Source organism: Salvelinus fontinalis, chromosome 17 (genome assembly GCF_029448725.1).
Source record: "Salvelinus fontinalis isolate EN_2023a chromosome 17, ASM2944872v1, whole genome shotgun sequence".
Taxonomy (NCBI): Eukaryota; Metazoa; Chordata; class Actinopteri; order Salmoniformes; family Salmonidae; genus Salvelinus; species Salvelinus fontinalis.
In genome coordinates, this window is record NC_074681.1 from 28,362,080 (window position 1) to 28,382,526 (window position 20,447).

At 40.6% G+C, this 20,447-nt stretch overlaps 1 protein-coding gene across 1 annotated transcript; it reads left to right on the plus strand.

Annotated features, from left to right (window-relative positions):
• Positions 1-1,924: 1,924 nt before the first annotated feature.
• Positions 1,925-20,225, plus strand: LOC129814110 (G-protein coupled receptor 54). Its single transcript, XM_055866917.1, has 5 exons — positions 1,925-2,468; positions 3,395-3,519; positions 12,330-12,465; positions 12,582-12,820; positions 13,067-20,225. Exons 1-5 carry the CDS (start codon positions 2,237-2,239, stop codon positions 13,439-13,441), a joined length of 1,107 nt encoding a protein of 368 aa, XP_055722892.1. The 5' UTR covers positions 1,925-2,236; the 3' UTR covers positions 13,442-20,225.
• Positions 20,226-20,447: the final 222 nt, after the last annotated feature.

Consider the following 20,447-nt stretch of genomic DNA (forward strand, 5'->3'; position numbering starts at 1 on the left):
TGAAATAAATTAATTAGGCCCTAATCTATGGATTTCACATGACTGGGAATACAGATATGCATCTGTTGGTCACAGATACTTAAATAAATGGGCCTCAGGATCTCATCACGGTATATTTGTGCATTCAAATTGCCAATCAATAAAATGCAATTGTGTTCGTTGTCCGTAGCTTATGCTTGTCCATACCATAACCTCACCGCTATCATGGGGCACTCTGTTCACAAAGTTGACATCAGAAAACTGCTCACCCACCCGACGCCATACACATGGCCTGCGGTTGTGAGGCTGGTTGGATGTACTGCCAAATTCTCTTAAATTATGTTGGAGGCGGCTTATGGTAGAGAAATGAACAATCAATTCTCTGGCAACCGCTCTGGTGAACATTCCTGCATTCAACATGTCAATTGCATGCTCCCTCAAAATCTGTGGCATTGTGTTGTGTGACAGAACTGCACATTTTAGAGTGGCCTTTTATTGTCCCCAGCACAAGGTGCACCTGTGTAATGATAATGCTGTTTAATCAGCTTCTTGATATGCCACACCTGTCAGATGGGTGGATTATCTTGGGAAAGGAGAAATGCTCACTAACAAGGATGTAAACAAATTTGAGTGTAAACTTTTGAGAGAAATAAGCTTTTTGTGCATATGGAAACTTTCTGGGATCTTTTATTTCTGTCACACCCTAATCTGTTTCAACTGTCTTTGTGCTTGTCTCCACCCCCCTCCAGGTGTCGCCCACCTTCCCATTATCCCCTGTGCATGTATACCTGTGTATTCTGTTTGTCTGTTGCCAGTTTTTCTTGTCTTGTCAGGTCTTACCAGCGTTCTTTCCCGCCTTCCTGTTGCTCTAGTTCTGTTTCCCAGTTCTGACCATTCTGCCTGCCCTGAGCCTGCCTGCCGTCCTGTACCTGCCTGACTCTGACCTGATTATGAACCTCAGCCTGCCCTGACCCCGAGCCTGCCTGCCGTCCTGTACCTGCCTGACTCTGACCTGATTATGAACCTCAGCCTGCCCTGACCCCGAGCCTGCCTGCCGTCCTGTACCTGCCTGACTCTGACCTGATTATGAACCTCAGCCTGCCCTGACCCCGAGCCTGCCTGCCGTCCTGTACCTGCCTGACTCTGACCTGATTATGAACCTCTGCCTGCCTTCGACCTGCCCTTGCCTGCCTCGTGTTTCTAATAAATCATCTGAGAACTGTACTATCCGCCTCCCGTGTCTGCATCTGAGTCATATCCTGAGTCATGATAATATCAGCTCATGAAACATGGGTACAACACTTTACATGTTGCGTTTATATTTTTGTTCAGTGTATATTCCGCAAGATTTTTCGTGCAGGATTCCTGTAGGACTTTTTTTGTAAGGGAGGAGAGTATTTGTCCTGAAAAAAGAATGCATACCTCAATGCTAATTTCATGAGGACATAACATATCAATATAACATGATGAAACCTGTGGTAATGCTAATTTATATGGATGTACCTGTACAGTACAGCATCCAATTGAATTGCAGTAAAATTATATTTACTATCATTATTCACAGGTAAATGTCTGAAAACAAGCTTTATATTTTTGATCTTAAGAAAAAAGCATAAACATTTAGAGAGACTCCTTGGCACTAAATTGCAGAATTGTATCTTCCAATTTAACTGTAAGTGTTGCTTATCCATGATTCAAATGCTTTGTTTGGCTGTGAATTTAACTTGATGCACGCTGAATGCATTTTCACAGAACACGTCATTTGTATTTCTTATATTTACTATGGATATAATCGATACCATATGATAAGACACCTTCTGACTACATTGAAAGCAGAGTGTATGAGGTACCAAACTCTGGATAGGGAAAATGTTGCTAGGAGACCTGACATCACCTATTTATTCGACAATCAGGCAGTTTCCACGTGCGTCCCTGCTCAGTATAAAGCCAACCGGAATTCGTCCTTGAGTAGAAGCAGTTTAGGAGGCAGCTTTTGCAACGAGGTTGGAAACACCACTGTGAGTGTGAGCTCAACAGAAGTCTACTCTACAGTCAGACTCATTCTAACCATAGACATTCTTACCATAGACAGATCTAGGGACTCCTAAGAACACATCACCACCTGAGCCTTTATGACTCCCCAATGTTATCTGGACAGATATAATTTTCATTTTCAGTAGTTAAAAGGGATTTATATACACAAGTTATCACCCCAAGGCTACATTTGAAGATCTTCGACTTCTTTTCACACATCAAGATGTTCCCTCCAGACGTGTGGAATTCTACAGTCCTGATGTGGTTCAATGCGTCTGAGTTGAATGCTTCTCTGGAGAATCCAGAGGAGGGGGAGCACCCATTCCTGACGGACGCCTGGCTGGTGCCTCTCTTCTTCGCTCTCATCATGCTGGTGGGGCTCATCGGGAACTCTCTGGTAATCTATGTAATCTCCAAACACAGGCAGATGAGGACTGCCACCAACTTCTACATAGGTAAGCAAGACCAAAAGGTTTCCCTCACAGTTACAAAGGTTTTTCCATTTATAATACCCTGAATATCATTATTCTTGTGGATTGTCATGAAACTTGTTCTTTGTGTGTTACTGTCACAGTCAATGTTATGTAAAGTATGTTGCCCAGAGAAATTGTTTATTTCCACTGTAAACTAGGACTAATGATGCCTGTATAACCATTCAGCCTTAATGACTGTATTTGTCTTTTTATGTTGATGACTGTAAATTAATATTGTCGATAGTAACCTTATCTATAGGCTGGTGAATGTACCTATATAGTACTGTATACATACAGACTAAATATTAAATATAGGGATCATGTGTCTATACAAAATAATGGATCTTGTTTGACATTGGAAATGCATGTGTGGAGTGGAGACGTGATACATCAATGGAGTTCATGTTGAGATATGATGAATTAACCATGAATGTGGACAGCATTATTATCTCTGTGCTTATAAATAACAATGATGGCATCAACATGCATGTTTGTGTGAGTGCATGTGATGTGCGCAAATGTCTGTGTGTGTGTTTGTGAGTGTGTGTTTGACATGACTGACTAATATCTCCATGGGTGGCAACGCTCAAGCCCAGCAGGTCCTGTCCACCTGCAGTGATAAGACTACTCCATGACAGTGAAACAATGATATCGTTCATCATTTCAGAAAGAAATACTGCAGTACGCCCCGACCCATGTGTATTTAGCTATCTGATTTTTGTGAAATAAATTAGCTCTTCAATGCCAAAATACTTGGTGACATGCCTTTGACTCTTTAACACAACAAGGTATTTATCCAAATTAATAGCTTTATGACTCAAATGTTCAAATGGTTATTTTATGTTGCAAAAGTGTGTTAATCAGTAAGAAATTAATGAGTTCCCTCCTAACTGAGCTTATTTCTACAGCTAACTTGGCTGCCACAGACATCATCTTCCTGGTGTGTTGTGTCCCGTTCACAGCCACTCTCTACCCGCTCCCTGGATGGGTATTTGGGGACTTCATGTGCAAATTTGTTGCCTTTCTACAACAGGTAAATCATTTCAATAAAACACATTGCCTCTGGTCACAAACTTCTATCAGTTTTTAATATTAGATAACAAATAGCCAAAATGTATTTGCTGTGCATGCAATGATGGAATTTCTCACCATGATGCCATTTGGGTAGCATTACCCTCGACTGGACCCCTGAGGTACTTGTCCTATTAGTCTGAATAATACTTTTTTTTTTGTCTGGTGCCAGGCTGTACTCAATTAAATTACATAACTGCAATATTGAACTTGCAGTGCAATTTCATATACCCGGTAGAGGTTGCAACATAGTATTTTAAAATGCAATTTGAATACCAATATGTTTTTTATTGTTTTATATTAAAAGCAATCAGTTTGATAAATAAAATCAAAATGCACGGCTTATCTGAGCATCTTTCTATGCTCCTACTCCATTTGGAGACAGATTGGTTAAAAGGGAATTTCACCCTGGCTTCACCACGGCATATGGTCATTACTATATTAACAACATTACGTTTTTATCATAAACATCACAGTTATCCAGACCACAAGCTAGAACTAACACATTTTAATTTCACTGGTAGAATCAGGAAGTTTCGACTTCCTCCTGTGTATTTGTCTGCTCATAGTAAACCACGAAGTCATAGTAAACCACGAAGTCATAGTAAACCGCCCGCTAAGGTAGTGCTGACAAACTAAAAATGATGGCATTGTGTACTGACGAACAACACAGCAATCTCAGAACTTCCGTAGACCTGTTTGTCACTTACGTTTGTCATTAGGCCTGTGTGGTGTTCTGTGCTAATTACAAACGAGCGAAAATGAGTTACCTTTCACCGTGCTACCTACCAGAGATTTCCCCCGATGCTGTCAGTGGCTTGCGGCTATCGAGAATGATGGCGCGCATTACGGTGACCAAAGATTATCATAGGTGTTTTCAGGCTGAACTGTTGGGGAATCGATTTCGACGACAGCTGAGAAGTGATGCGATACCATCGATTTTTTCCCCTTCACAACAAAATGGAAGATTCTCGATAAGAGGTAACCTATTATTAACTAGCCTTGCTGGACTAGCTAAATTAGCTAGCTGACGTTACAGTGCTGTATATACTATAGGACTCTGGAAACCATCAGCTAAATCATAACGTTAGCTATCTGTTTTAGTATGCACACTGTCAATCAATTTCGCCTATGCCATGGTAGTCACTGCTAGACTGGTAACTACATTCAGCAGAGTAAACATGTTTGTTCTATCTTTGACCAACGTAAACTACATCATTTTAGCAAATAAGATTAGCTCGATCTGGTAACTATTTATTTCCCCTTGCCTGGAAAACACTCCTTTAGTAAGAATAGAATTGTCGACATAACTAACTCACACTGTGTGTTGGTAACGTTAGCAGAATTGCATGTGTGTAATCGTCTATGGTTGGTTGTCATCCAGTCTCAGCTGGATAGAAATTTTGCTGACAAACTTAATGAAGCTAGTTAGCAGACAATATTGAAATGTCCATGTTAGGTATAGTAAACTTGCCAGGCTAATAGAGATCAGTACAATTAGTGGGGTGGTTAAATTGTGTATTGTTGTGCATTTTGTTTTAGGTGGTACAGAATCAGCTTCCAACTCTGCAGGTGAAGGCAAGTTGGCAAAAGTATTTACAAGCTGATGACTAAGAGAACTCAATTTTAAAGTACACATGGTATTAACATGAATTGGGTAGATTTTGTTTGGTTTGTGTTATGGGGTTAACTGCCTTGTTCAAGGGCAGAATGACATATTTTTACCTTGTCAGCTCGGGATTCGATCTAGCAACCTTTCGGTTCCTAGCCCAAAGCTCTAACCACTAGGCTACCAGCCCCCTTTTTTTAACCTTTTCTCTTTGTAAAACTCAGGTTATCTGGAGTTATTCTATGGTCCCCTGCTGAAGCATACCCCCAAAGTGTTGTCATTTTGAGTACACAAGCATGAGGGAGCAGACACACCTTAAGGTTATGGAGCACAACAAGATTTTGGGACAGAAACCAGCAAGGGACACAAAGGTATAAAATCAAGACTACAACAGTAATAACACAACCACTTCATTCTTCTCTCAGCAGATTCTCAAAACACAGTACACAGACATGTCTACAAAAAGCCCCTGCAAAGGGCTGCTATTGACCAGAATGATCTGTCAATGGGCTGGGGGAGGTTTACAGACAGTACTTTGAGATGAGGAAGGGTTTTGCAGGTTGGTGCTTAGACCATCGTTTCCTAAACTTGGTCCTGGGGATCCGAATGGGTGAATGTTTTGGTTGTTGCCCTAGCACTATACAAGTGATTCAAATAATGAAATCTTCATCAAGCTTTGGTTATTTTAATCAGCTGTGTCATGCTATGGCAAAAACCAAAGCTTACACTCCTTGGGGTTCCCAGGACTGAGTTAGGAAATGCTGGCTTAGAAAGTAAATGTATTGTTGTTTATCATCAAACTCCCTGTGTAAGAATTGCCCTCCTAAGACTTTTCACACATTCTTTAGCCCCCCCAGCCCATTCACTTGGTTGACTGATCTTTCCTCTCAAAAGCAGCTCCCAATGTTCCCTCATTGGCCCTTAACAATACGCTAGCCGTTCCCATTTGGTTGACACCTTTACCGACAAAGGCGTGTTACCCTACGTCCCTTCCAAAAATAAAAAAGGCTAACATCACAACCATGTCTTGACAGGGGACTTGCAGTACCAGCAAATATTCTGCAAGAGGACCAAATGTGTTTAAGAAAAGCCCTCCGCCACTTTCGGCAGAGTCTTATCCAGCTGACCGTTCACCACAGACAGGACAAGACCATTCGCCATAAGCACAGTCTCAGCTTCCCCAGCCTACCATGCTGAACACCACTGCCAGTGTACCAAAGCCAGATAAAGGACTATGGCTGCGTTTACACAGTTAGCCCAATTATATATTTTTCACAAATTGGTCTTTTTACCAATCAGATCAGTTCTGAAAAGGCCAATTAATGGGAAAAATATCAGAATTGGTCTGCCTGTGTAAATGCAGTTTGTGTGGCGCAGCATAAGACCATCTAGAACCACTATAAAATAAATATGAATATTTTATATCAATCTTCTTAATTTGTCTGCCTTTATGGATTCACAGAAGATATTTATATAAGCTGTATAGGGCTCTGTAGCATAAAACATGTGTCAAAATCCAAAATACAGGGTAGTGTACACTATTTAATGCTACTGGGTATTCAACAACAATGTTATATGGTAAATGTAACATCCATTTTGTTTTTTATTAATAGTGTAGCACAGTTCAGTGCAGGAGTGGCTTCGGGACAAGTCTCTAGATGTCCTTGAGTGGCCCAGCCAGAGCCTGGACTTGAACCCAATCAAACATCTCTGTAGAGACCTGAAAATAGCTGTGCTAGCCACGCTACCCATCCAACCTGACAGTGCTTGACAGGATCTGCAGAGAAGAATGGGGGAAAAACTCCCCAAAATACAGGTGTGCCATGCTTGTACCATCATAACCAAGAAGACCCAATGCTGTAATTGCTGCCAAAGGTGCCTCAACAAAGTACTGAGTAAAGGATCTTTAATACTTATGTAAATGTGATATTTCTGTTATTTTTTGTAAATTAGCAAAAATAAATAAACTGTTTGCTTTGTTATTATGGGGTATTGAGGGGGAGGGGGGGGGGGGAACAATTGAATTCATTTCAGCATAAGGCTGTAATAAAATGTGGAAAAAGTCAAGGGGTCTGAATACTTTGCAGAGGCACTGTAGATATGGCTACCGGTAGTCGTTTACCCAACTTAGCTAGCTACCTAGCTAAGTTAGCAAGTATAAAAATAATTGGATTTCCCCCACCACTGTAACACAATAGTATGTTAGCCAGCAACACATAATATGCGTTTCAGTAGATAAACTAAAGTTAGCCAGTGGGCTAAATTTATTAAATAGGCGCCATATCGGTCATCTGGCCTTTTGGTCCTGGCATCGGCTGTAGCTGAGCTTCTAGCGTTAGCAAAGTCAAATCCTTTTCGCTATATTCCGGTTGAAACATGTATGGTTGAATGTCACCATGTAGCTGATATAAACTATCAAAATAAAGTCGCACACTCCATGTGTAATCTCCCAGCAATTTAATGGGTATTAACCAACGTTTCGGCATCACTGTGCCTTCAGGGTCACCCAGGGTCAACCTGAAGAAAGCACAGTGATGCCGAAATGTTGGTTAATACCCATTAAATTGCTGGGAGATTAAACGGAGTGTGCGACTTTCTTAATTTGATAGTTTATAGTTTGTTCGCTGTTAGTCAGCACCGCCACACAAACTATTATTCAGGGTGTGCGCCAGCTCATGTTTTTTTAATCTACCATGTAGCTGATACACAAGTTGTAATCCTTCAGAGACTGGAGAAATGTATTGTATATTTAGCAATGAATCGCTAAAAGATATCCAATAGCTCTATCAAACAATGATGAATCACTGTATATAAAGAATGTCCTTTCTCCATTTAAAAACAATTGAGACAAACAGTCCATCAGACTTCTTGCTGTTAACCACAGCTTCAAGCAGGTTTGCATGATTAAAACTAATCTGTTGGATTGTCAAATTACTAAAGTTCTGAGCATAGATGGACAGACACCTATCCTAGGATCCAATCTCAGCTGCCAGTGTAGAGTGTTTAATTTTCACCACAGTACAGAGTAATGATCTTTTATAGATACAGAAGTCTGTCAAAAACACAGTACAAAAGTGCAAGGTGCAAAAATGCAATGATGAGCAAGGTAGAACGAGGTTTTAGCAGCATGCACCACGCTATCGTCAGCCCTCTCTTCACCACATGAACCGTCATCAGCCACCAGGGGGTTCCTGTGAGCTTTGTCAATCCCAAACATCTCATTAAACCAGGGCTTTCACTGAATGACCTTGGCTTTACAAGTCAGCTAGCCACAGGATGTTATCAACACATTTCATTGTGTTGAACTGAACTATATTGAACCAGGGACATTCCATTGGAAATATATCTGAAATGTCTCAATTTAAGGAGTGTGAAACATAATGTGTCGGTATCTTGAAAGGCGCAAATGAATGTATCATTATTATGTGAAGGTTTGAAAATCATGACTAATGTCAAAAAACTTCTACATAAACTCTATCAAATCTTATTAGTCACATGCGCTGAATACAACAGGTGTAGACCTTACCGTGAAATGCTTACTTACAAGCCCTTAACCAACAATGCAGTTCAAGAAGTAGAGTTAAGAAACTATTTACTAAATAAACTAAAGTTTAAAAAAATAAGAAAATTACACAATAACGAGGCTATATACAGGGGGTCAATGTGCAGGGTTACAGGTTAGTCGAGGTCATTTGTAAAGTGACTGCGTAGATAATAAACAGCGAATAGCAGCAGTGTAAAAACAAAGAGGGAGGTCAAAGTAAATAGTCCGGGTGGCCATTTGATTAATTGTTCAGCAGTCTTACAGCTTGGGGGTAGAAGCTGTTAAGGAGCCGTTTGGTCCTAGACACACTTGTACCGCTTGCCGTGCAGTAGCAGAGAGAACAGTCTATGACTTGGGTGACTGGAGTCTTTGACCATTTTTTGGGCCTTCCTCTGACACCGCCTAGTATATAGGTCCTGGATGTCAGGAAGCTTCATCCCAGTGATGTACTGGGCACTACGGTCAGATGCCGAGCAGTTGCCATACCAGTGTAACCGGTGTGAAATGGCTAGCTAGTTAGCGGGGTGCACGCTAATAGCATTTCAATCGGTGAGGTCACTCGCTCTGAGACCTTGAAGTAGTTGTTTCCCTTGCTCTGCAAGGGCTGTGGCTTTTGTGGAGCGATAGTTAACGATGCTTCGTGGGAGGCCGTTGTTGATGTGTGCAGAGGGTCCCTGGTTTGTGCCCAGGTAGGGGCGAGGAGAGGGACGGAAACACAACTGTTACACCAGGGCAGTGATGCAACCGGTCAGGATGCTCTCAATTTGTACAGCTGTATAACTTTTTGAGGATCTGGGAACCCATGCCCAATCTTTTCAGTCTCCTGAGTCCTTTGTTTATCTTTTTCTTAGTCATCAAAAGGATCAGTTCTCTCCATTATGTATATTTCTGGCAGTCTAATCGATAATTTACTCCCCCACAAATGCTAATATCCCTGCTGCCTTACACTCACATAAAAAATTACTCTAGTATACTATGGTATAAATACACTGAACAAAAATATAAACGCAATATGTAATAATTTATCAAATGTTGGAGTTACAGTTCATATAAAGGAATTTAAATACATTAATTAGGCCCTAATCTATGGATTTCACAGGACTGGGAATGCAGATATGCATCTGTTGGTCACAGATACCTTAAAAAAATGTAGGGGCGTGGATCAGAAAACCAGTCAGTATCTGGTGTGACCACCATTTGCCTCATGCAGTGTGACATCTCATATAGTTGATCAGGCTGTTAATTGTGGCCTGTGGAATGTTGTCCTACTCCTTCAATGGCTGTGTGAAGTTGCTGGACATTGGGGGAAACTGTAACACTCTGGTGTACATGTCAATCCAGAGCATCCAAAACATGCTCATTGGGTGGCATGTCTGGTGAGTAAGGAGGCCATGGAAAAACTGGGACATTTTCAGCTTCCAGGAATTGTGTACAGATCCTTGCGACATGGGGCCATGCATTATCATGCTGAAACATGAGGTGATGGTGGTGGATGAATGGCACAACAATGGGCCTCAGGATTTCGTCATGGTATCTCTGCATTCAAATTGACATTGATAAACTGCAATTGTGTTTGTTGTCCGTAGTTTATGCCTGCCCATACCATAACCCCACCGCCATCATGAGGCACTCTGTTCACAACATTGACATCAGCAAACCACCCACACATCTGCCATCTGCTCGGTACAGTTGAAATCGGGATTAATCTGTGAAGAACAGCTTGCCAGTGGCCATCGAAGGTGAACATTTGCCCACTGAAGTTGGTTACGACGCCGAACTGCAGTCAGGTCAAGACCCTATTGAGGACTAGCCCTCAGATGAGCTTCCCTGAGACGGTGTCTGACAGTTTGTACAGAAATTCTTTGGTTGTGCAAACCCACAGTTTTATCAACTGTCCGGGTGGCTGGTCTCAAGCCGGATGTGGAGGTCCTGGACTGGCGTGGTTACACCTGGTCTGCGATTGTGAGGCCAGTTGGACGTACTGCCAAATTCGTTAAAATGACATTGGAGGTTGCTTATGGCAGAGAAATTAACGTTCAATTCTCTGGCAACAGCTCTGGTGGATATTCCTGCAGTCAGCACGCTCACTCAAAACTTGAGACATCTGTGACATTGTGTTGTGTGACAAAACTACACATTTTAGAGTGGCCTTTTGTCCCCAGCACAAGGTGCACCTGTGTAATGGTCATGCTGTTTAATCAACTTCTGTATATGCCACACCTGTCAGGTGTATGGATTATCTTGGCAAAAGAGAAATGCTCACTGACAGGGATGTAAACATTTGTGCACAACATTTTTGAGAAATAATATTTTTGTGCATAATATCGAACATTTCTGGGATCTTTAATTTCAGTTCATGAAACATGGGACCAACACTTTACATGTTGTGTTTATATTTTTGTTCAGTCTAATATAATATTCACTGTAGTGTTTTTGCAGTGAATACTGTAATATTTACTGTAGTACACTCTAGTCTTTACAGTTAACTATATAATACATGCAGTAGTAAAATAACTAGTATATACTATGGTAATTCATGTAATGTTTTTGCGGATTGTATTATACTGTTGTATTTACTGTAGTGTTTTTGCGAACTGTAGTATTCTGTAGTATTTACTGTAGTGATTTTAGATATTACTGATGTATTTCCTACAGTGTTTTTGTTTTATTATCTTTGACATGCAATTGGAGGCGTTCTCTTTGAGGAAACCTACTGGAGAAATGTTCCATAACCTGTAGGTAGGGAGGTAAGACTAGGGTCTGAACAGATAGTTCAGAGCTTTTGCATTTTTCTATAATCTGTAGGGAACACTATATATGGTCTATATTTGACATGTATGTTTCTCACTTATGGGTGGCACGAATTTGGATATGGGGTTAGGGGAATGGTGCAGTGTATATGCAAATTAACAAAAAAAATTGTGGGCAGTGTGTAAGTGGGAGGATTAATTAATGTTAATGTTGTTGAAACCATTTTAATATCAGTTGGAATTCTTTGCTGTTTTGTGTTAATATGTTGATTGTTAATTTATTATATTTTTATTTTTCAACCCACATGCAGTGGTTCTCTTTGTTCAGGAGTCTAATGCATTCTGTCCCTACATTATGATAAGAGTAGGGCACTTATCTTCGGATCAAAGATGAACACCGGAATAGGCCCCCTTTTGCTCTTCAATGAAAGACAAGGGTGCTAGAGAGATCAAGTACTGTAGTTACACTGAACTAGGTCACAACTCCCACTCTGAGTGATGTGTAATAACAATACATTGTTTAGGACCTGCTTATCTTTAAACAGATTGTCACCGATCCTCAAAGGCATCATGCAACCATTCAAGTTTTTTTAGGGGGAACTGATGTCCAAATTCAAATTATTTGATTAATTCTGTGTGAAAGAAACTAGATCGTTTGTACTTTTATCCTATACATTCATAAAATAATGTGAATGACACTTAACCGAGGAGGATGAGTTAATAATGATTTGAGATACATTTCTTCGTAAAGTAAAATGTTCTCATTATATGCTCATCATTTTCATAAATTATTGTACATCTGCCTGTCCTCACACTAGTAATCTTGTTTCACCTGCAAACAGCCAAGATTATTTTGTTACTTTTCTCAGGTGACTGTTCAAGCCACCTGCATTACACTCACTGCTATGAGTGGGGACCGCTGCTATGTCACAGTCTACCCCCTGAAGTCCTTACGCCATCGCACTACACGAGTTGCCATGATAGTTAGCATCTGCATATGGATCGGTAAGTCAGATGCTACCCTACCTGAATTTATAGCAAACCATGGATTTCTGGTTCAAAGCATTGTGAACACTTTAACATTTTCTACAAAGTTCAACTAATGAAATGTTTTTTTAAAGGTTCCTTCATTCTATCCACCCCGATTTTCATGTACCAGAGGATTGAGGAGGGCTACTGGTATGGACCAAGACACTACTGCATGGAGAGGTTTCCCTCAAAGACCCAGGAGAGGGCTTTCATCCTGTACCAGTTCATAGCTGCCTACCTGCTACCTGTCATCACCATCTCCTTCTGCTACACACTCATGCTGAAGAGGGTGGGCCAGCCGTCAGTGGAACCAGTAGACAATAATTACCAGGTATGGAAAGAACATTACTTTGGGTGTTCCTTTAGGACAGTTTACAACATTAATAGGTGCACTTCTTTGTCAAGGTTACACAATGAAAGCATGAGTTCATATTTGGATCCCTTCCAATTTTCAGGTATTCTACAGTATGTTCATATAGACCCTTAGCCTGTGGCCATGATTTCAACTACTTACAGTTTAGGTCATTTCTAAGCCCATCACAGTAGTAGTGAGGTAACTTCAATATTTCTACTACAGGTCCACCTGTTGTCTGAGAGGACCATCACACTGAGGAGTAAGATCTCCAAGATGGTGGTGGTGATTGTCCTCCTATTCACCATCTGCTGGGGGCCTATACAGCTCTTCGCCCTGTTCCAGTCCTTCTACCCCAACTATAGGGTCAACTACGCCACCTATAAGATCAAGACCTGGGCTAACTGCATGTCCTACGCTAACTCCTCCATCAACCCAATCGTTTACGGCTTCATGGGAGCCAGTTTCCGCAAGTCTTTCAAGAAGACTTTCCCCTTCCTGTTCAAACACAAAGTTAGAGACAGCAGTGTCATGTCGCGCGTGGCTAACGCAGAAGTCAAGTTAGTTGCTGCAGAGGAAGGAAACAACGATGGGAAATGAAATGAGACATGGTCAGAGTGAGCTTCCGGGGGACAGAGCTGCTGGAGATTCAGTTCACTGTGCACACAAACAAACATACACAGGGTAGACTGCTGTGAATGCACACTGCTCAACATAGCCTGCTGTGAAATCACACTGTTCTGAAGGCAAACACCTGGTGGAACCAGCATTTTAAAATGATATTTGATGTTTGTGTTTGCAATTCTACAAAATCTGACTGATCCTGCTCTGTTCTGATATCACAGACTTGAAAGGACATTAAAGGTCCTGAACAGTCATTCTGGTTCCCATTTAAAATAACATCACCCATAATATTTTTTCCTGATAAAAATGCCATTTCTTTTCACTCATGTCAAACTAGGAAGTCTGAAAAGACATACTGAATGGAGCTAGTAGGCTGAGTGGGCGGGGAACTCACCTTGATTGACTATTCTTTAAAAAAGTCTAGTAACATGGATGCAGTGACATTATCTCAAGCATATTTGCTGATACACAAAACAACTCAAACATCATTGAAATTGCATGCAACTTCCAATCCTGTCATACATCACATCATGGTGTCACACCTACTCCTGCTCCCTCCAGTGCTCCCTCCCTCCCTCCCTCCAGTGCTCCCTCCCTCCCTCCAGTGCTCGACGTCGCTGGTCTACTAACCACCGGTCCTGGCAACCCACATTGCGCACGCCTGCTCTCCATTATTACACACACCTGCTCATCATTTGCTCCTTGATTACTCCCCCTTTATTTAGCCCTCCCTTGTCATCAGTCATTAGGTGGTATTGTTCTCTCGCACGGTCAGTATGTGGCTTATGTTTGTGCTTGTTTATAATTTTATTATTAAACTCACCTGCTTCCTGGCTCCCGCTGTATACGTTACACATGGTTTCACAAATTATTTGTTTATCCAACTGTTTGGTTATTGTAACAGCATCGATATAGACAAATTGTTGGATGAATCATTTAACTAGCAAGCCCAAATGTAATTGTCAGCACTGTTTATCAAGCTAGCTAGCTAGTTCATCTTGGACATTTTCAGTTGAAACTGTACAGGTGTAACGGATGTGAAATGGCTAGCTAGTTAGCGGGTACGCGCTACTAGCGTTTCAATCAGTTACGTCACTTGCTCTGAAACCTACAAGTAGTGTTGCCCCTTGCTCTGCAAGAGCCGCGACCTTTGTGGAGCGATGGGTAACGATGCTTCGTGGGCGACCGTTGTTGATGTATGCAGAGGGTCCCTGGTTCGCGCCCGTGTTGGGGCGAGGGGACGGTTTAAAGTTATACTGTTACAGTGGTGCCGTGACCCGGATCACTGGTTGCTGCGGAAAAGGAGGAGGTTGAAAGTGGGGTGAGTGTAACGGATGTGAAATGGTTAGCTAGTTAGCGGGTACGCGCTACTAGCGTTTCAATCAGTTACGTCACTTGCTCTGAAACCTACAAGTAGTGTTGCCCCTTGCTCTGCAAGGGCCGCGGCCTTTGTGGAGTGATGGGTAACGATGCTTCGTGGGCGACCGTTGTTGATGTGTGCAGAGGGTCCCTGGTTCGCGCCCGTGTCGGGGCGAGGGGACGGTTTAAAGTTATACTGTTACACGGGGTGAGGTCTGGGTAACTTTCATTATATATACAGTCTGTGCAAACATTTTGGGTAGGTGTGAGAAAATGCTGTAAAGTAAGAATGCTTAAAAAAATAGACATGTTAATAGATTATATTTATCAATTAACAAAATGCAAAGTGAGTGAACAAATCTAAATCAAATCCATATTTGGTGTGACTGCCCTTCGCCTTCAAAACAGCATCAATTCTTCTAGGTACACTTGCACAAAGTCAGGGAGTTTGTAGGCATATAGTCAGGTGTTTGATTAAACAATTATACCAAACAGGTGCTATAGATCAAACAATATGTAGATTGAAATACAATCATTAACTGAAACAGAAACAGCTGTGTAGGAGGAATAAAACTGGGTGAGGAACAGCCAAACTCGGCTCACAAGGTGAGGTTGCTGAAGACAGTTTACTGTCAAAAGTCATACACCATGGCAAGACTAAGCACAGCAACAAGACACGAGGTAGTTATATTGCATCAGCAAGGTCTCTTCCAGGCAGAAATGTCAAGGCAGACAGGGGTTTCCAGATGTGCTCTCCAAGCTCTTTTGAAAAAGCACAAAGAAACGGGCAACGTTGAGGACCGTAGACACAGTGGTTGGCCAAAGCATTCTTACTTTACAGCATTTTTCACACCTGCCTAAACTTTTACACAGTACTGTGTGTGTGTAAAGTATTCAGACCCTTGACCTTTTCCACATTTTGTTACGTTACAGCCTTATTTTAAAATTGTTTAAAAAATGTTTCCCCCTCACCAATCTACACACAATGCCACTCAATGACAAAGCAAAAACAAGTTTTTGGACAATTTAGCAAAAAAAAAGATATATATTATTTGCATACAGTATTTAGACCCTTTGCTATGACACTCAAAATTGAGCTCAGGTGCATTCTGTTTCCATTGATCATCCTTGAGATGTTTCTACAACTTGATTAGAGTCCACCTCCGGTAAATGCAATTGATTGGGCATTATTTGTGAAGACACACACCTGTCTATAAGTTTCCACAGTTGACAGTGCATGTCAGAGCAAAAACCAAACCTCGAGGTCGAAGGAATTGTCTGTAGAGCTCCGAGACCGGATTGTGTAGAGGCACAGATCTCGGTAAGGGTACCAAAAAATGTCTGCATCATTGAAGGTCCCCAAGAACACAGTGGCCTCCATCATTCTTAAATGGAAGAAGTTTGCAACCGCCAAGACTCTTCCTAGAGTTGTAGTTGGTGCATGTGACAAATAAAACTAATTCTAGGAAGAGTCTTGGTGGTTCCAAACTTCTTCCATTTAAGAATGATGGCGGCCACTGTGTTCTTAGGGACCTTCAATGATGCAGACATCTCTGGTTTGATTTAAAACAAGATTTAACTCTTTGGCCTGAATGCCAAGCATGACATCTGGAGGAAACCTGGCACCATCCCTATGGTGAAGTATGGTGGTGGCAGCATCATGCTGTGGGGATGTTTTCCAACAGCAGGGACTGGGAGACCAGTCAGGATTGAGGGAAAGATGAATGGAGCAAAGTACAGCGAGATCCTTGATGAAAACCTGCTCAGGACCTCAGACTGGGGCGAAGGTTCACCTTCCAACAGCATAACGACCTGCACACCAAGACAATGCAGGAGTGGCTTCGGCACAAGTCTCTAAAATGTCCTTGAGTGGCCCAGCCAGAGCCCGGACTTCTATGGAGAGACCTGAAAATAGCTGTGCAGCGACACTCCCCATCCAACCTGCCAGAGCTTGAGAGGATGTATAGAGAAGAATGGGAGAAACTCCCAAATACAGGTGTGCCAAGCTTGTAGCTTCATACCCAAGAAGACTCAAGTCTGTAATCGCTGCCAAAGGTGCTTCAACAAAGTACTGAGTAAAGGGTCTGAATACTTATGTAAATGTAAATTATTATTTATTTTTTTAATACATTTGCTAAAATTTCTTAACTTGTTATTGCTTTGTCATTATGGGGTATTGTGTGTAGATTGATAAGGGAAAAAAAATATTTAATCCATTTTAGAATAAGATAACAAAATGTGGAAAAGGTCAAGGGATATGAATACTTTCTGAATGCAGTGTGTGTGTGTGTGTGTGTGTGTGTGTGTGTGTGTGTGTGTGTAATATCTGTCAGACAATGTTTATATATCATGACTAACAATGATGTCAAGTTTATATGAATTTTCTGTTTGGCATGTCTCTTGATGTAATGACATGACAACTGCATCTGCGTTTTGGGCAACCCTTTCCATGCTTTTGTTTCATGCTGGCTAAAGACCTAGGTAGCCAGTTACTAGCTAACACTTAATCTGGGTTACCCAGAAATGAAATTCTCACAAAAATATTCTCACAGTTTACACACAAAAGCTGTCCATGAAAGATTAGTTTACACTAGAAACACATGAAAGCGTAAAACTCTAAATATCTTTGCCTTAGATTATATTTGCTGTAACGCTAGTCAAACTTTGGCACCAGTAGACTAGCTACATAGCCATGTAAAGCTCGCCCCTCTGTGATGTTAAAATCACATTTTATTTGTCACATGCACCGAATACAACAGGTGTAGACATTACCGTGAAATGCTTACTTACAAGCCCTTAACCAACAATGCAGTTCAAGAAAGAGAGTTAAGAAACTATTTACTAAATAAACTAAAGTAAAATAAAGTAACACAAGAAAATGACATAACAATAATGAGGCTATATACAGGGGGTCAATGTTTGGGGGTACAGGTTAGTCGAGGTCATTTGTAAAGTGATTGCATAGTTAATAAACAGCGAGTAGCAGCAGTGTAAAAACAAAGCGGGGTCAATGTTAATAGTTCTGGTGGCCATTTGATTAATTGTTCAGCAGTCTTATGGCTTGGGGTTAGAAGCTGTTAAGGAGCCTTTTGGTCCTAGACTTAGTGCTCCAGTACATCTTGCCGTGCGGTAGCAGAGAGAACAGTCTATGACTTGAGTGACTGGAGTCTTTGACAATTTATTGGTTACAAGTCGGTACTTATTTAAATGAGAGAATAACACATTACCATTGGTGTATTAAAATTAGTTTTTTTGTGATGTCACAAAAATACCTTAATAATCCCACCTCCAGAATCCAAGTGTCTGACATGGGGGACGGGACCAGTAACTTTATGATCAAACTTTAGCAACGTAGAAGCAACAATATTTTTTCATACTTTGGTAGTCCTACTTTGATCTGGTTTCATCCAAATATCATTACATTTTTTTAGTTAAAAAAAGGTGTCCACGTAGGCAGAATAATCACAATGATATGAAAATAATACAATTACACACAAAAAAGTTATTGGAAGTCACATACATAATGGGAAACCTATTAGACACTATGGTTAAACTGTATGAGGAGTCCAAGGTGACATCAAAATGGGGTTGAGGCCATTTTGTTATAAGAAGTACACATTATGTTAACAAGTCTTTATTATTAACCCATCTCAAAGCTGTGAAAGGATTGCACCCGATTTACACATTTTTTCAATGAGAGATTTATGATGGTAGCTAGGAATTCCACATGAATGGCACAATGAGATGGTCAGAAGGTACATTTCAGGCCAATTGAATGGGTGTATGTGATGTGTCAGAGCCTGCGAAATTAGGGGCATAGTCAATGAGGCGTGGTGAGTGTTTACTTTACTATTATGTTCCAGACTGGCACTTCCCTTTACACACTGTGCACAGGTAGCAGGAGCCAGGCCATATCACACCTTCACTGGCCAACCCTTACATTCCCACAGCATTACTTTGTGACTTATTAGTCACCGATCGTTTCCTTTTCCTCTGACCGCAACGTGGCTTTGTTTGAATTGCGGCTCGAAACATTGTACTTTTCTGGCACCATTTTGGCATTGAGTTGAAAAGTGAAGTTGAAAAGGGAATAAGGGATTTAGAAAGGAGTGAAGACAAACATAACTAAGGTCCTTGGAAACTAGGGAAAACTGAACAGATTGAGATTGAATTTTGTACATAGATTTTTATATTTTTATTACTGCATATACACTTGAATGCAGTTTAGTCCCTGTGAAAATACGTATTGTCTTTAGGCATTTCAGATGTCTGTACATTTTCTTTTGGTTATCACGCCACTTGTGTTTTAAAAAAGCCTTTCTTGTAGACTTGCCTTACAGTATTTGCAGTATTTATTACACAGGTATATTGATCTTACCCTAAGGTCTATGACTCATGTAATGTTCACTGTCTTGCTAATGCCTGTAGGCCTCAGGGTTTGGTTCAATTTGGAATTGAATTGAGAATGCCTCAAATTCCAATTATATTCTTGAATTTGAATTGAACTAGTAAACAGGATCCAAAATAGCAATTAAAAATTGAAATAACGACATTTAGGGAATTTAAATTCCTATATTAGGTAGTCTATTCAAATATACATATTGTCCATGAAACATCAAACATATTGTTATACACATGCATATAAAATACTGTTGAAACAATTGATTTTTCAGGACAAACTCTTAAAATTTGTGATCAAGGAAAACAAAACCTGTATGCAAATATTCTGTTATTACATTTCATTAATCACTTAGAAAAAAGTTGACTTGGAGCCCTTAAAAAATAAGCCAAACAAATGAAATGGTTGGTGGAAATATAATTGGCTATTTTAAGCACTAAGGTTAAAATAGTATTTGAACATTGTTTCCAGAGAAAAATGATACATTCATGGTATCTGGAAGTGTGACCTGTCAGATACAACGAAACTCACGTTCTTTGACTGAGAGGTATTTCTTTGAATTGCACAGAATTAAATTCTACTTCCTGTGGGGTGTGGCCATTTCAATTCGAATTTCAACTCATGAGTTGAAGTCAATTCCAAAATTCTGAATTGAGGCCAACAATGATGTGTACAGTACTGTGGATTAAAATTCTGTTTTTGATTATATATGTATTTCACCTTTTTTCGGTGTAACCAGAAATGTGAAAAGCACTTATCGTTGCCCTTGTTACTAACATTACAGTATGCTAATTTGTCCAGCAAATGCAAACATACAGAAGATAATGTACTGTAGCTTTAACACTGCTACTTGTTCATTCGTTGCCCTGTCTTGCAACTTTACGTACACTCTGTACATAATACAATTATTAAATTGTATGTGTGATTTCTGTGTTATTTGACTTAATGCATTAAAGAGGACCAATGAAAGCTTTCCTGGGGGCTTTTATAACCTACCCATTATCTTACTGTATGTGGTTGGATTTATTTAACCCCCTCTTCAAAACCATTCAAAGGAGATCTGTACTGAACCATTACAGTTGAGAGAAACCTGCACATACGACTGAAATGGCAACCCAACAAAACGGCAACCATTAAACCATGTGACAGAAAAAGTCACATCTTTCTGCTTGACCTGACTACCTTGATAGTATATTATTATTCGTGTATATATATATATATATA

What these genes read in the sequence shown, in the direction of transcription:
- LOC129814110 (XM_055866917.1), top strand. Translation starts at nt 2,237, where the DNA reads ATGTTCCCTCCAGACGTGTGGAATTCTACAGTCCTGATGTGGTTCAAT. An exon ending in TAGCATCTGCATATGGATCG is followed by an intron (nt 12,466 to 12,581) that starts GTAAGTCAGATG and finishes GTTTTTTTAAAG; the next exon opens with GTTCCTTCATTCTATCCACC. An exon ending in CAGTAGACAATAATTACCAG is followed by an intron (nt 12,821 to 13,066) that starts GTATGGAAAGAA and finishes TTTCTACTACAG; the next exon opens with GTCCACCTGTTGTCTGAGAG.